Genomic DNA, 12,414 nt, shown 5'->3' on the forward strand with positions numbered 1-12,414 from the left:
ATGGAAGGTGTACGCATACAGTCTGGTAAGAATAATGACATTGGGGAATATGCTTTATTTCACATCTCTGTACATAAGAACACCCATAAAGAGAGGAATTATAGCCATGTAAAATTAGTACCAGCAAGACTGGTCGAAGACCTTGCTGTCTTTTGATGAGATTTTAGGTGATGAGCACTTTCGTAATGAGCACTCATTACTTTCGTCATGAGCACTTAACTTGTGCTAAAACTTGTTCCAGTAAAAAAAGACTCCTGCAGTCTGTTTAATACAGGGTTTGATAACCACATTAAACGGCTACTAATCTACCATTAACTGCCGAAATGGCCCAAAGACTACATATTTCAGCTCATACAGCCTTGGGATTTTCAAGTTCAGGAGGTTCAGTCTTGCTCTTCCTGGTAGCACATACTTGCAACGGGAGGGGTCCGTATAGCGTACGCAAGGGGAGGAATGTAGGACGCAACCTCTGCGCTACACACTGCGGCGTGCGCTCCCAGTCCAGGCACCGATGGCGAGGGGAGAAAGGCCGTCAAGTTGCCGTCCGCTCTGCGGTAGTGGCCATTTTAAAGCTCAAGGCGCTGTTTTAATTTTGCAGCAATTACCCAGAGGTATTTGGACGAATGAGTTGTAGATTTTCGTTCTTAAATAACTCTTCAGAGGAGCCTTCGCGGGTGTCACCTTGCGACAAACGCTCACCGCAGTGCTTCGCTGTATGAAACACTTTCAAAAAGCAATTGCCTTGCCTCCCCCGTCCTTTTTAGGAGAAATAAAAGGGACTAACGCAGGCAAGGCTGTAAGGACCAGCGGCTTAGGAGGGCTGCTGACAGGCGAAGCCACGGCCGGGCCGCTCCCCTCCGGCAGCGCGGTGCGGCAGCGCCGGGCCGGGCCGGGCCGGGCCAGACCGCCGCGCCCGGCCCTGCGCGGCCAGCGGGCCCACACCCACCCCACGGAGGCCAGCCCCACGCTGGTGGCCGGTTACCCCCGGCGCCCAGCAATGCATCAGCGGGCCGCCACCCCACCCCGCGTCTCTCTGTAAGTGTGTGAGGGCAGGGCGGGCGGCTCCGCGGGCCGCTGCCCGCCCCGGTGCCCCACAGGTGGCGGCGGTGGCTACGGGTAACCCGGCTGCCCAGCGACGGCCCGACCCGGCCCGGCCCGGCCGACCTGCCCGCGGCCACACGGCCGGCCCGCCCGCCCCGCCACTGGCGCTGGGCGCAGCCAATGGCGCGGCCGCTGTCAGCCTCGGCCCGCCCGCCGCCGGGCGGGGGAGGAGGGCTGTGAGCCCGGGCGGGGGTGAGGAGAGTTGAGCGATTGAACTTTCTTGTGTAGTTTCTGCGGCGCGGAGGTGTCTGACCCCAGCGCAGCCCGGCACCAGCCCACCGACCGGCACCTCACCCCGGCGCCTGCCGCCCCCCTCGCCCTGCCCTCCTCTCCCGCAGAGCGATGGTGCGGAGGGCGCCCGGCGCGTCCCTCGCCCTGCTCCTCTGGGTAACGGCCGCCTGCGGCAGCCCCGCCGGGCCGGGGGCCGGCACCGCCGCTGCCTCCCGGAGGCAGGACGAGGCTTTCTCCGCCGCCAGATGCACCTCCAGGTGCCTGAGCCTCCAGATCACCCGCATCTCCGCCTTCTTCAAGCATTTCCAGGTAGGGGCACGGCGCCGCGCAGGGAAGCCCCGCCGCCCGGTCCGCCCGGCGGGTGGGCGTCCCTTGGTACCGGCACCAAGGACGGCGGGGTGGTGGGGCGCTTCTTGGCCAACTCGGGGGGCGGTTTCTCCCGGGGGATGACGGGCGTGCCGCGGGTGGAGGGCAGGTGAGCTACGGCCCGGCGGCAGCGCCCCGGACCCGGTCGGCGTGTCCGGTCGGCGGGGTGGTGGGGGCTCCCGGCCCCGCGCGCCGCGCCCCCGCCACACGCTTGTCAGCTGCGGGGCGAGGCGGGGGAAACCGCTCTGCCCCGGGCTCCTCGCAAGGTGCTCGGCGCTGCCCCCGGTGATCTGCGGGGCCGTGGGGCGGGTGGGGCCGGCGCGGTGCGGTGCGGTGCGGTGCTCCCGGGCCGGGGGGGCCGTTGCCGCTCCCTTCCCAGCGGCGGGAGGTGCTGGGGCGATCCCGCGGGGCCGCGCCTGCCCGCGGGCCGGGCGAGCCCTGCGCTTCTCCATCCCAGTGGGAAAGTTCGGGCTTGGTTTTTAAGAGTGATGACCGGGACCGTGTAATAGTCGGTTCCGGTCTCCTGGAAGGTGAGGGTGGGAGCAAGACGGTTTGGTTGCTTTCTTTTTTTTTTTTTTTTCTTTTCTTTTTCCTGAATCAGAGACCTGTGGGGTGTAAAATTAACTGAGGGGAGAGCAAGCCTCGAAGGTGACGGCGCTGGCAGCAGGGCGGGAGGTGGTGGAGCAGCAGCGGGCACCTGCCCCTGCTTTCCTATCTTCCAGTTACCCCTTCCCCTTCTCCCTTCCCCACCTGTTCTACACGGTGCGAGTCTTCAACCGAGCCGACGCCGCCCGCCCCACGGCCCCGCAGATCACCGGGGGCAGCGCCGCTGAACTGCCAGTCCTTCCTCCTCCCGAGCCCCCTTTAGAGAGGGAGCCAGCCAGGTGGGAAGGGGAGCAATGTTTTGGGTAAAGCAGCGCTCAGGGCTAAGGTGGCGGCACAAAGGCTGGTTTGAGAGTGATTTAGGGATAGCTGGATTTTTTAAAGAAGAAGTCGGTGCGAAAGGAAAGCTTTTAGTGTGTTCGTTTCAACGGCAGCAGGAGGGGTTCGGTGCCTGTAACCGGGTTTCAGCTACAGCGGCCGGGGATGCGCCCTGGAAGCCGGTGGGGAAGGGGCTGCCCTGCCCTCCCCTCCCCTGCCCTCCCCACTCCGGGCGAGGCTTCTCCCGCAGCCGCGCTGGGGCCGGGGCCAGCGGAGCCCTCGCTGCCGGCGGGGTCTCGGCTTGACGGGGCAGCTTGAGAGGAGGGGAGCCGTTAACATAGCTCCTTATCTTGGGGAGGGATTAGCATTTTTTTATTGCTTTGTCAGGGCGGCTGTAACTCACTTGTTTTACAGTTTCAGTGGCTAAGGAGACAGTTTAGATCAAGCCAATTCTCGTTGAAAAGCTCTTTTTTTTTTTTTTTTTTTTTGGTATGTGTGTGTGTTTTCTTGGCAAGATTTCTTTTCCAATGTAAAACTGCTGACAGAATGTACATTGTCGAACAATAGTGATTACATTTTAATTAGCCAGAGTGAAATAAGCTGCAAATTACTCAGTTAGGACTTGATAACTGGCTGGGGTTTTTGTTTTTGTTTTTGTTTTTGTTTTTTTTTTGTAATTAGTTGAAAATCTCGGAGTTTTAACCCCAACCTGCTAAAGCACACGGTAATTTATCTAAATTACCAGGGATCAAACTCCCGCTAGACATGAAACGACTGTAATGTTTGGAAGATAAAGTGCTTTGGTTCATAAAAGTTGAGCTTTCCATTGTCTTTTAATGAGGGAAAGGAGGAGAGTTTTAGAGTACAGCAAGCATCCAGTGTTCTCACAGCAGACTACTAATACACAGTGGACTGTAGGACATGCAGGTCTGGGCCACATTATTCCATGAGGGCTAGAGGATACGATGCTCCTTTCATCCCCCTTCTTCTCCCTCCTTCTGAACATCCACCCCCCCAACCCCCGCTTTCATCTCAACTGGTAGCAATTTCTGGAGTTCTTTTCATTTCAGAGATGCCCACTTATCTTGTAATCTGATTCAACCTTTGAAGCGAACTAAACACTAGCTCGTCCCGATTGGAGCAGGAAGGAGCTCTAGTGTCTCCCAGTTAGGACAAGAATTGAAAGAAGACTGACCCACTCGTTTCTCAGCCCTGCTTTAGACACAGCCTCAGTGATGAGGGGCAGGAAGATAGTAGCTGGATGCTTCATGTGAGGCGGACTCCTCTATACTTCAGAGAGAGTTCATTTAATGTAGTTCATGGTACCAAAACTACATAATGAACAAGCTTTTACAGGGAGTGAGAGCTAAGCAGTATGAGCAGGAAATCAGAATTAATTCTATACCTGCTGACTCCCTTGTTTGAATGCCAACTAATATTTTTCAAATTTCCAAAATATTCACAAGAGATTTTCATTAGTTTTCCTCCACAGTGAATTTTCACCCATTTTTCTTTACCATCCCTATTTGTGAAAGGGTTGAGAGAGATTTTTTTTTTTTTTTTAAAAAAAAAAATCTATATGTTAATTTACTTTTGGGAAACAATTCGAAGCTTATTTTAAAGGTGCATTCTCAGTAGGAAATTGTTTTAGCCGATGCACAGGTCAAAGAATTTACCCTTTTTTTTTTTTTTTCCATATAGGCTGTTTATGTGGGCTAGAAGAAGAATTAGTCCCCTAAATCAAAAGTCTGTGATCTTTAGAATGCCTGTTGAACAGACACAGATGTCTGGTTTTTGCTATAAACTTCCCATGACCAGGAGTTTTCCAGTTTTGTGAGTGTTGGGGAATTCTACATAGAGGTTACACTAAAGAAGATTTGGGATTGCTATGAGAGACATCACACCACATGGGTCTGATAGCCCAATGAAATATGTATGTTTCATATCTACAGACCAACAAATTTCACACAAAACGTGCTGGCACAAAGTCCTTTCATAAAAAGCAAACAAACAGAAAATGTAAGCAGAATGGATCATAGTGGTTTCTTCTTTTATAGAACAGCATGTTAATGACATACTCATCCACAGTAGAGAATGATGTTCCATTACAAATGAAGGGACTTCAGTGTACCTCTTGTCTCTTCCTGGAGAGAAGCAGCAGCATTGAGCTTTACCTTGCTTTGGACTTCTGCAGATGAGAGAAAGCATTTTTATCCAAACTGTGGAGCTTGGGCCACTGGGTAGCATTCATTGACTTGTGACCAGAAAGAGTAGGGCAAAGAGATCATGTATCTCTAGTCTAATGTTCAGGGTACTCACCACTTTTAACTATTTTGGGTGTTGAGATGGCAGTTGACAATGACTATTGACAAACATGTATGAGGGTGTAATTGGAGTATTCACTGGAACCCATCCATGTTCCTGGGTGACTGCACTGACAAATAGAGTTCCTACTGCTATACTTTGTTTCTGGCAAAATTCTCTGTAAACCACCTGAAGAGGCGAGGATGATGAGTGTTCTTCCAGCAACCAAGAGCATGACAGTCAAGAGGCCAGCCTACAGTGAAGAAGACTTATATTTGAACCTGATAGTCCTCTATCATAATAAGTGTTGTACCCGTTTGGCTGTTGTCTAAAAGAGCATGCCTGTGTGTAAGTAAGCTGCTTTTATATAATGGGAAGGGTGATTCTTCCTCTCATTTGGAATGAAAGGAAGGGCTAAGGTGCCTGGCTGCACAAGGATCATCAAGGCAGTGAATCCTGTGTGGAAGAAGGCATGCTGTTTTAGGAACCGAGGTTGTAAAGAAGGGTGATGTCTTTGGATACATTCTTTCCCTCAACATTTTCTTACTAAGACAGTTACCTTCTCAGTGTTTTAGCTGATCATAGAATCATAGAATAGTTAGGGTTGGAAGGGACCTTCAAAGGTCATCTAGTCCAACCCCCCTGCAAGGAGCAGGGACGTCTCCAATCAGATCAGGTTGCTCAGAGCCCTGTCCAACCTGGCCTTGAATGTTTCCAGGGATGGGGCGTCCACCGCCTCTCTGGGCAACCTGTTCCAGTGTTCCACCACCCTCATTGTGAAAAATTTCTTCCTTACGTCTAGTATAAATCTGCCTCCTTCTATTTGAAAACCATTACCCCTTGTCCTGTCACAACAGGCCCTGATAAAGAGTTTCTTGCTATCTTTCTTGTAAGCCCCCTTGAGGTACTGGAAGACTACTATAAGGTCTCCCTGAAGCCTTCTCTTCCCCAGGCTGAATAGCCCCAACTCTCTCAGCCTAGGAGAGGTGCTCCAGCCCTCTGATCATCTTTGTGGCCCAAATTTGTCAGGCATGATTTGCCCTTAGTGAAGCCGTGTTGACTGTCACCAATCACCTCCTTATTTTCCCCTGTGCCTTAGTGTAGTTTCCAGGAGGATCTGCTCCTTTATATTGCTGGGCACAGAGGTGAGACTGACCGGCCTGTAGATGCCTGGGTCTTCCTTGTTTCTCTTTTTAAAAATGAGTTATGTTTCCCCTTTTCCAGTTGGTGGGAACCTCACCTGTCCACCATGACTTCTCAAATGTGATGGACAGTGGCTTGACAACTTCATCCGCCAGTTCCCTCAGGTCCCATGGATGCATCTTATCAGGTCCCATGGACTCGTGCACCTTCAGGTTCCTTAGATGGTCTTGAACCTGATCTTCTCCTATAGTGGGCAGTTCTTCGTTCTCCCAGTCCCTGCCTTTGCCTGCTGTGACTTGGGTGGTGTGGCTAGAGCACTCGTCGGTGAAGACTGAGGCAAGCTAACTGGTAATGAGGCTTGAATACTCAGAGTAGTTTAGCTAATGCTTTTCTGTATGACCTACCTTTTTAGTGGAGTGAGACTAAATTCCTTGCATTGCTGTCTATGGGTGTAGCCTTTCCCATCTGTGGTATTAGTTGTGGATGAACTCCTTCCATTTTGGGGGAGCAGACACAGCAGTGACCTTTAGTTGTTCTGTTTTCAAGTTGAGTGAAGACGTAGTTTGGATTTTAACCTCTACTGCCAGCCATCTGAGCCATGTTCAGAAAACAGCATGATTAATTTTTTCTTTGTGAATGAGAGCATGAACACCAGTGTAAGCACATAGGCTAAAGGTACAGCATAAAAATGTTATGGGGAGCAGTGTTTACTTGGACCTGTGAACTTACGGATCTTTTGTCTTAGTTGCCATCTGTTACAGACCTCTTGAGTGTCTTACCGCTTAATATGTGAGACTTGACCTGTTAGCTAAGATAGAGGAGGTGTCAGTCTTTTTTACTGGGTCAGAAGCTGAGGGGGTGGTAGAACATACCACAGGACAGAAGAATGGCAGCGGGAAGAGCTTTGGGGGTGGTTACCAGCTAGAATGACCGTGTTTGCTGTATGGAGTCGCCGGGATAGAGACAGGCCACAGCCACATGCTCACAGAGTCACAGAGTAGTTGAGGCTCCCGAGATACTGCTTTAAGCCCGTTCTCTTGGGTACTGTTTAAAAATGTACCAGCAACAGTGTGGATGAGCTTGGTCACATAGATGTTCTGTATTCATATCTACGCTAACTTATCTGGACAGTGGGTGAGTTTCAGTTGGACCTTTTGATACAGCGCTCAAATGGTAAGCCAGTTTTGTGATAACTGAGGGGAAATTATTGAGAGATTTCCCCTTATAAGTGTGATTTATTGTAAATCTAATAGTAACGTAGTAAAAATTAGTATTTAGGAATCAGTACTAAGCTCGATCAGCTAAGGCTTACTTAGAATTGTTTTTGAAAGGGTGGAAAAATGTTCTTTTAAGCCAATAGGTCTGTATGTTGCGTAATGTTCAATAGCTGTAAGAGGGACCAAAAAGGCCTTAAAAGTTTGGTATGATGATGATTGATAACTATACGGTGGTAGTACGTTGTTTTCACTGTTGTAGGTGGAGTGTTGCCTGTCAGGACAGTTGAAGTTTTTGAGGAAAAACAGGCAATTGTTTTAAATAAATAATAAAAAGTTCTCAGATTTTATAACTGCAAGCAAATAGTGTGCAAGTGATTACCTCTAGATACCCAGTACCAGATTTTACCTATGAGTCAGGCAGCCAGTTGTCTACATGCCAGCACATCTGCCTTCAAATCGCTTGTAACTCCAAAGTGACTGCACCTGCAACAATCTGCAATCGATTCCAGATGGGAAAGCGGTAGGCCAGGCTGGAAGTCTAGGGTGCATGTGCCTCTTTGTGCTCTGCTGTAGAAAAAACGGAGATCATGAAGAAACCATTTATTGTAACTGTCTTGAGTGATTCTGAAACTGTAAATTACTTTTCATGAAGTCTTTTGAAAAGATATGTAGTACTTTTTTTTTTTTAATGAGATGTAGATATGTAATGTATTATTTCTGGAATGTTTCAGTTCCAATGGATAGGCTACTCAGGCACCGAGTTTGCTTAGGTCTTTTGGGACATGTTCGCAATCTTTTCTACACGTTACTAGTTAGGAAATGTGTGCCATCTGCTTGTGTTGCCATTTCAGTACTCATCTCCTTTCCAAAAATAGTTCTTGTGTTGAATAATTCTGACTTTCATATGTCTCATAAAGCACACTGCTGTTAATTTCTTTCCACAGACAAATTTAAACATTTGTCATTACTTTATGATTTTCTCAAAACTTGTTAAAATTCCCAATCATTCTTCTGCTTTTATTGTTCATAAGGCATATGATCTGGATAATTATTCTGGCATTTGCTGTGCTTTTATTATTAAGATCTGCTGTTGTGGACAAAAGATGCACAGATCTTCTAACATGATCTTATGATCTGAAGATGAACGGTTTGTTTTGAATAATGATGCTTGCATCTAGTGAAAACACCTGCATTATTCACGGTATTGTGGAACTGAGCCACAGTTAGTCTTTGCAGTTGTATTCAGGTCTGGTATGAACCTCTCTGATTTCAGTGGGAGTTATGTTCGCTTTCTTATGAACTCAAATCTCTTTGGCATCAATGAAGACTTGCATAGTTGATGTGAGTGTAAGGGTTACGGAGCCTGGTCTTTGTTTTCTACAAGTTTTGATTTCTCAGATTTGAGACCTTGACCACTGCTTTCCCAAGCTGTGCCTGTTTGGCTGTGCTTCAAATGTAAGTTTGAAATACAAATTAAATAAACTGTATGAAAACGTAAATGAATGGTGAACAGTTGTATTGAACAATAAGAGTTGCCAAGATACTTTTCTCATATTTTAGTTGTGGATGCTTGGATATTAGAAAAAATATCTTTAGTCGAACTTGCTGTTATTCATGAAATTAAAATAGCTTTTAATTTGCTAGATGTGCCTGATAACAAATGCAATAAAATCAATAGCAATGTTGCTAATATGTTTTGATGCAGGTGTTTTATGTATAGAAAACATTGGCAAAGCATAGTTTTAATGTCACAGGGGTGTGTTGGGAAGCAGGAAGAGATGTTGCTTTTGAGAAGCATTAGGAAACTTCAGAAAGAAAAACACTGGGAGTTGTAAAATGTAAATCCTTTTTCCATTCAAACGTATATCCACTTACCACAGAGTGAAAGGGTGTAAGCTAGGTAACGTTCATATTAAAATTATTGTTAAAACATTGTTAATTGCCTGCATATCGGTTGTTTCTGTGACTAGCTAGTTCTTTGAACTGTATTTAAATGTATTTGGTTTAGTGAATGTCCTATAAGGAAAAAAAGCCCCGATACATTTCTGAGACAGCTTGAAAACCAGACTGATTTCCCAGATGCTGAACAGTTGTCATTTTGCAAAGGGCAAACGTCTTAAGAGTGCTGAATTTATGTGTGTCTACAAATGGAGATTGTTATTCACAAGCTGGTCTATATCTCCATTGGCTATTCTGTGTGAATTTTTGCTTTCTGTGATTATCTGGATTTGAGTACATATCTAACTTCTGTAAACAGAAAAAGAAAGTACTGTTATTTAGCATCCATATTTTTAAAGATGGAAAATATGGTTAATGACTGAGTATCAGGAATAGGATATAAGAAAGACACATTCATGATGACATTAAGTAGTGCCTAGCGAATGTAGATCTTGCCTAGGAGTTTACACCAAGAATCTTCATTTTTTTTAACCTTTCCCACAGCTGAGCCTTATAAGGCCTTATATTTCAAAAACCTTTGAAGTCCATGAAAAGCCTTCTGTTGATTTCAGCTGGACAAGGTCCATGTATGAACACTGGGTTCGTGCAGCCTTTTTCAACAAAGAAGAAGAGTGCTCTAAGCTTGGTATCCCAACTCCAGTTGTATCCCTTTTTTAGTCTTTTAATGTCCAAGAGATCACAGGACATGAAGACTGAGAACTGGGGATGTTGAAAGGTAGGTGGACCCTTTAAACTTGAAAGTGGAGTATGGTTCCTTTCATCTCTGATTAAAAAGAGCCACACATTTATTTTCATCCATCAAAAATAATATAAAATATCTCCAGATTCGGGGAACAACCCCTCCCAAATTTGATATCTAATTTCCTTTGTCTTCCTTGAACCATATTTTCACTGATTTCTCTCTGGACTGTCAAAGAGACATAACATCAAAATTATGTGAAAATATTAGTTTATGGAAAACGTAATACAGGAAAATACATGCATCTTTCACCAAAAAAGGCCTCCTATGGCTTATTATACCTTTATGGACACTGCATGTTTTGCTTTGCTTTTTTTCTTGGTTTGTATGTTACATCATAGTCCTTTAAAACAGAAGGACTTGACTCAAACTTGCAAAGGGAGTGACTGCCCTGGTAGCAGCTGAGATTCTTGACGGAGGCATGGCTCCAGAACTGGCAGGAGAAGCAAAAGAAGAAACAGAGAATCTCTGAAGAGAGAAGCTGGAGACAGATGACCTCCAGTAGGCACACACCAGGGAGGACAATGTTAGGAAAAGAAATTGTCTAGGAGTAGAGGGGGCTGTAGAATTTACTGTGACACTATTGAAGCTAAGGCTGGAAACAGAGAACAGACACAGTGGGTGTGGGCAGAGTTGTTTGTACATATTTTCTATTTCTGTTCTTTCTCATCTGCTTGAAGTTTTACCTGTTTTAAAAAGGTTAATTATTCTTGTTTGTAGTTTAGCAAAAATATGATTTGAAAATCCTTTTGTCTTCATTGGAAATTCCAGTTACAGGTAAAACCTCTAAGAAAGTTCACCACAAAGTTCTGGCTAATTCGTGGTCCTGTCTTACTTACCAATGAAGGCAAATAAACATTAAGTTTGTTCTAGACCAGAGGTGCTCAAGTGTTCAGCCTGTCCAGGTAATGCTACTGACCTGTGGCTGGCTTCTTTTTGGCTTGTTTTCATTAATTTATTTCCTAAAAGGAACTTGGGAATCTGATGGCAGTTTATGGGCTGAGTGTGTCCTGGTAGTGGCAGCTTGCTCCCCGTTTCTGTCTTTCCTAAAGATTTTAACCACCTTGATGAACTGTGAGAAAAGAGGGACAAAGGAACAGGCTGCTTTGGCTTTCAGAACAATTCCTGCTCCCTGAATATTATGAACTTACTCTCTGGAGATTTTTCAACCAGAAATATGTTCTAGTGGTGGCAGCCTGCTCTCTTGAGTCAATACTGTGATTTACGTGTATTCCGAATTAAACAGTAATTGCAATTCTTCAGGAAAAGCTTTGGATCTTATGCAAGTACTCTGCGCATTTTCGGATGTGCTAGATTTACTGTATTGCACATACATAGTAAAGTCTGGCCATGTGATGAGAGAAGAGCTGTACATATGTTTTATTCCCATATAGTAGAGAAAGTGAAGTGGCCTCCCCAGGCAGTATGTTGGGCACAGGCTACTACATGTAGCTTGTACTACATGATGTTACGTTTCAAGTCAGAAGTTTGACAAACTGCTGCCAATGTAATTTCGCAAGTGGTCACAACTCAAACTGCAAACCTCTCCAAGGCAGTGAAGACTTTAGGCTTTTTCTGCCTGTGAGGGTTGCGATCCAGTTGCCGTGGATCCTGTAATAAGATAATATGAGGGAAATAATAAGATTGCTTCAGGACAAATGTCTGATGTCCAGAGAGTCAGAGATTGAGGTTGATGGTGAAGAGTGGGTGAGAATAATGTGCTCATTTAATCCAATGCAAACATAGTTCAACCTTCCTTGCCGTTCTCATAAGAACTTATAAGCATTGTTCTATTTTTCTTTTTTATGGATTACTCTTTGAGGGAGTTATCTTCACATTAACTTATATTAAAAAAAAAAAAGAACACAAGTAATCAAGGTTCACATACATGAAAGTGATTTCTCATCTCATGTTGTGATTTAGGCCATAGTTCTGGGACTATACATAATTTGTAGTTAATTGATTATGTTTTTTAACTGTTAATGATTTCTTTCTACTACTAATTCCAGTTAGGCCTCAGGGCATTTTTGGACCTAGACACCATAAATTAATTTCTTAACCTCACTTTCTGTAAGACTTTGGGTTTTGTTGGAGTTTAGTACATGGATGAACTGATAGGTGAGGCAGCAAATAGTTGAAAGCTGAGGAAAGGAAGATAACAACAACAAGAAGAAGAAGAATAAGAATAATGTGTCCTAATATAGTGACTGTCAATTTTTTTTTCAAAATTTGTGTTCCTACATAGAAACTAATTCAACAAGGTAGTTTTTTGTTTTTTTTTTCAGTTGGATGATGATTATACCTGCCTTGAAAACAGTGAAATCACATTACTTGCGTAACTACAGCTAGACAATAATGAATCACATTATTACCTGCCCCCATTTTTCTTAGTCAAAGAGTGTAAAATATGTTGACATTTGATTAGTATCTAGC

The 12,414-nt window shown here is 45.5% G+C and overlaps 1 protein-coding gene across 4 annotated transcripts in view; it reads left to right on the forward strand.

Moving 5' to 3' along the window:
* Positions 1-1,389: 1,389 nt before the first annotated feature.
* The window catches only part of ANOS1 (anosmin 1), a 127,503-nt gene continuing 116,478 nt past the window's right edge, over positions 1,390-12,414 (forward strand). For all 4 annotated transcript variants that reach the window (XM_086740488.1, XM_086740480.1, XM_086740463.1 and 1 more), the window contains exon 1: positions 1,390-1,641. In XM_086740488.1, coding sequence (XP_086596614.1) covers positions 1,444-1,641 — 198 coding nt within the window. In that variant the 5' untranslated portion in view covers positions 1,390-1,443. The remainder of the gene's footprint in view (positions 1,642-12,414) is intronic.

The sequence above is a fragment of the Chlamydotis macqueenii genome, chromosome 1, assembly GCF_036417535.1.
Source record: "Chlamydotis macqueenii isolate bChlMac1 chromosome 1, bChlMac1.mat, whole genome shotgun sequence".
Lineage (NCBI taxonomy): Eukaryota > Metazoa > Chordata > Aves > Otidiformes > Otididae > Chlamydotis > Chlamydotis macqueenii.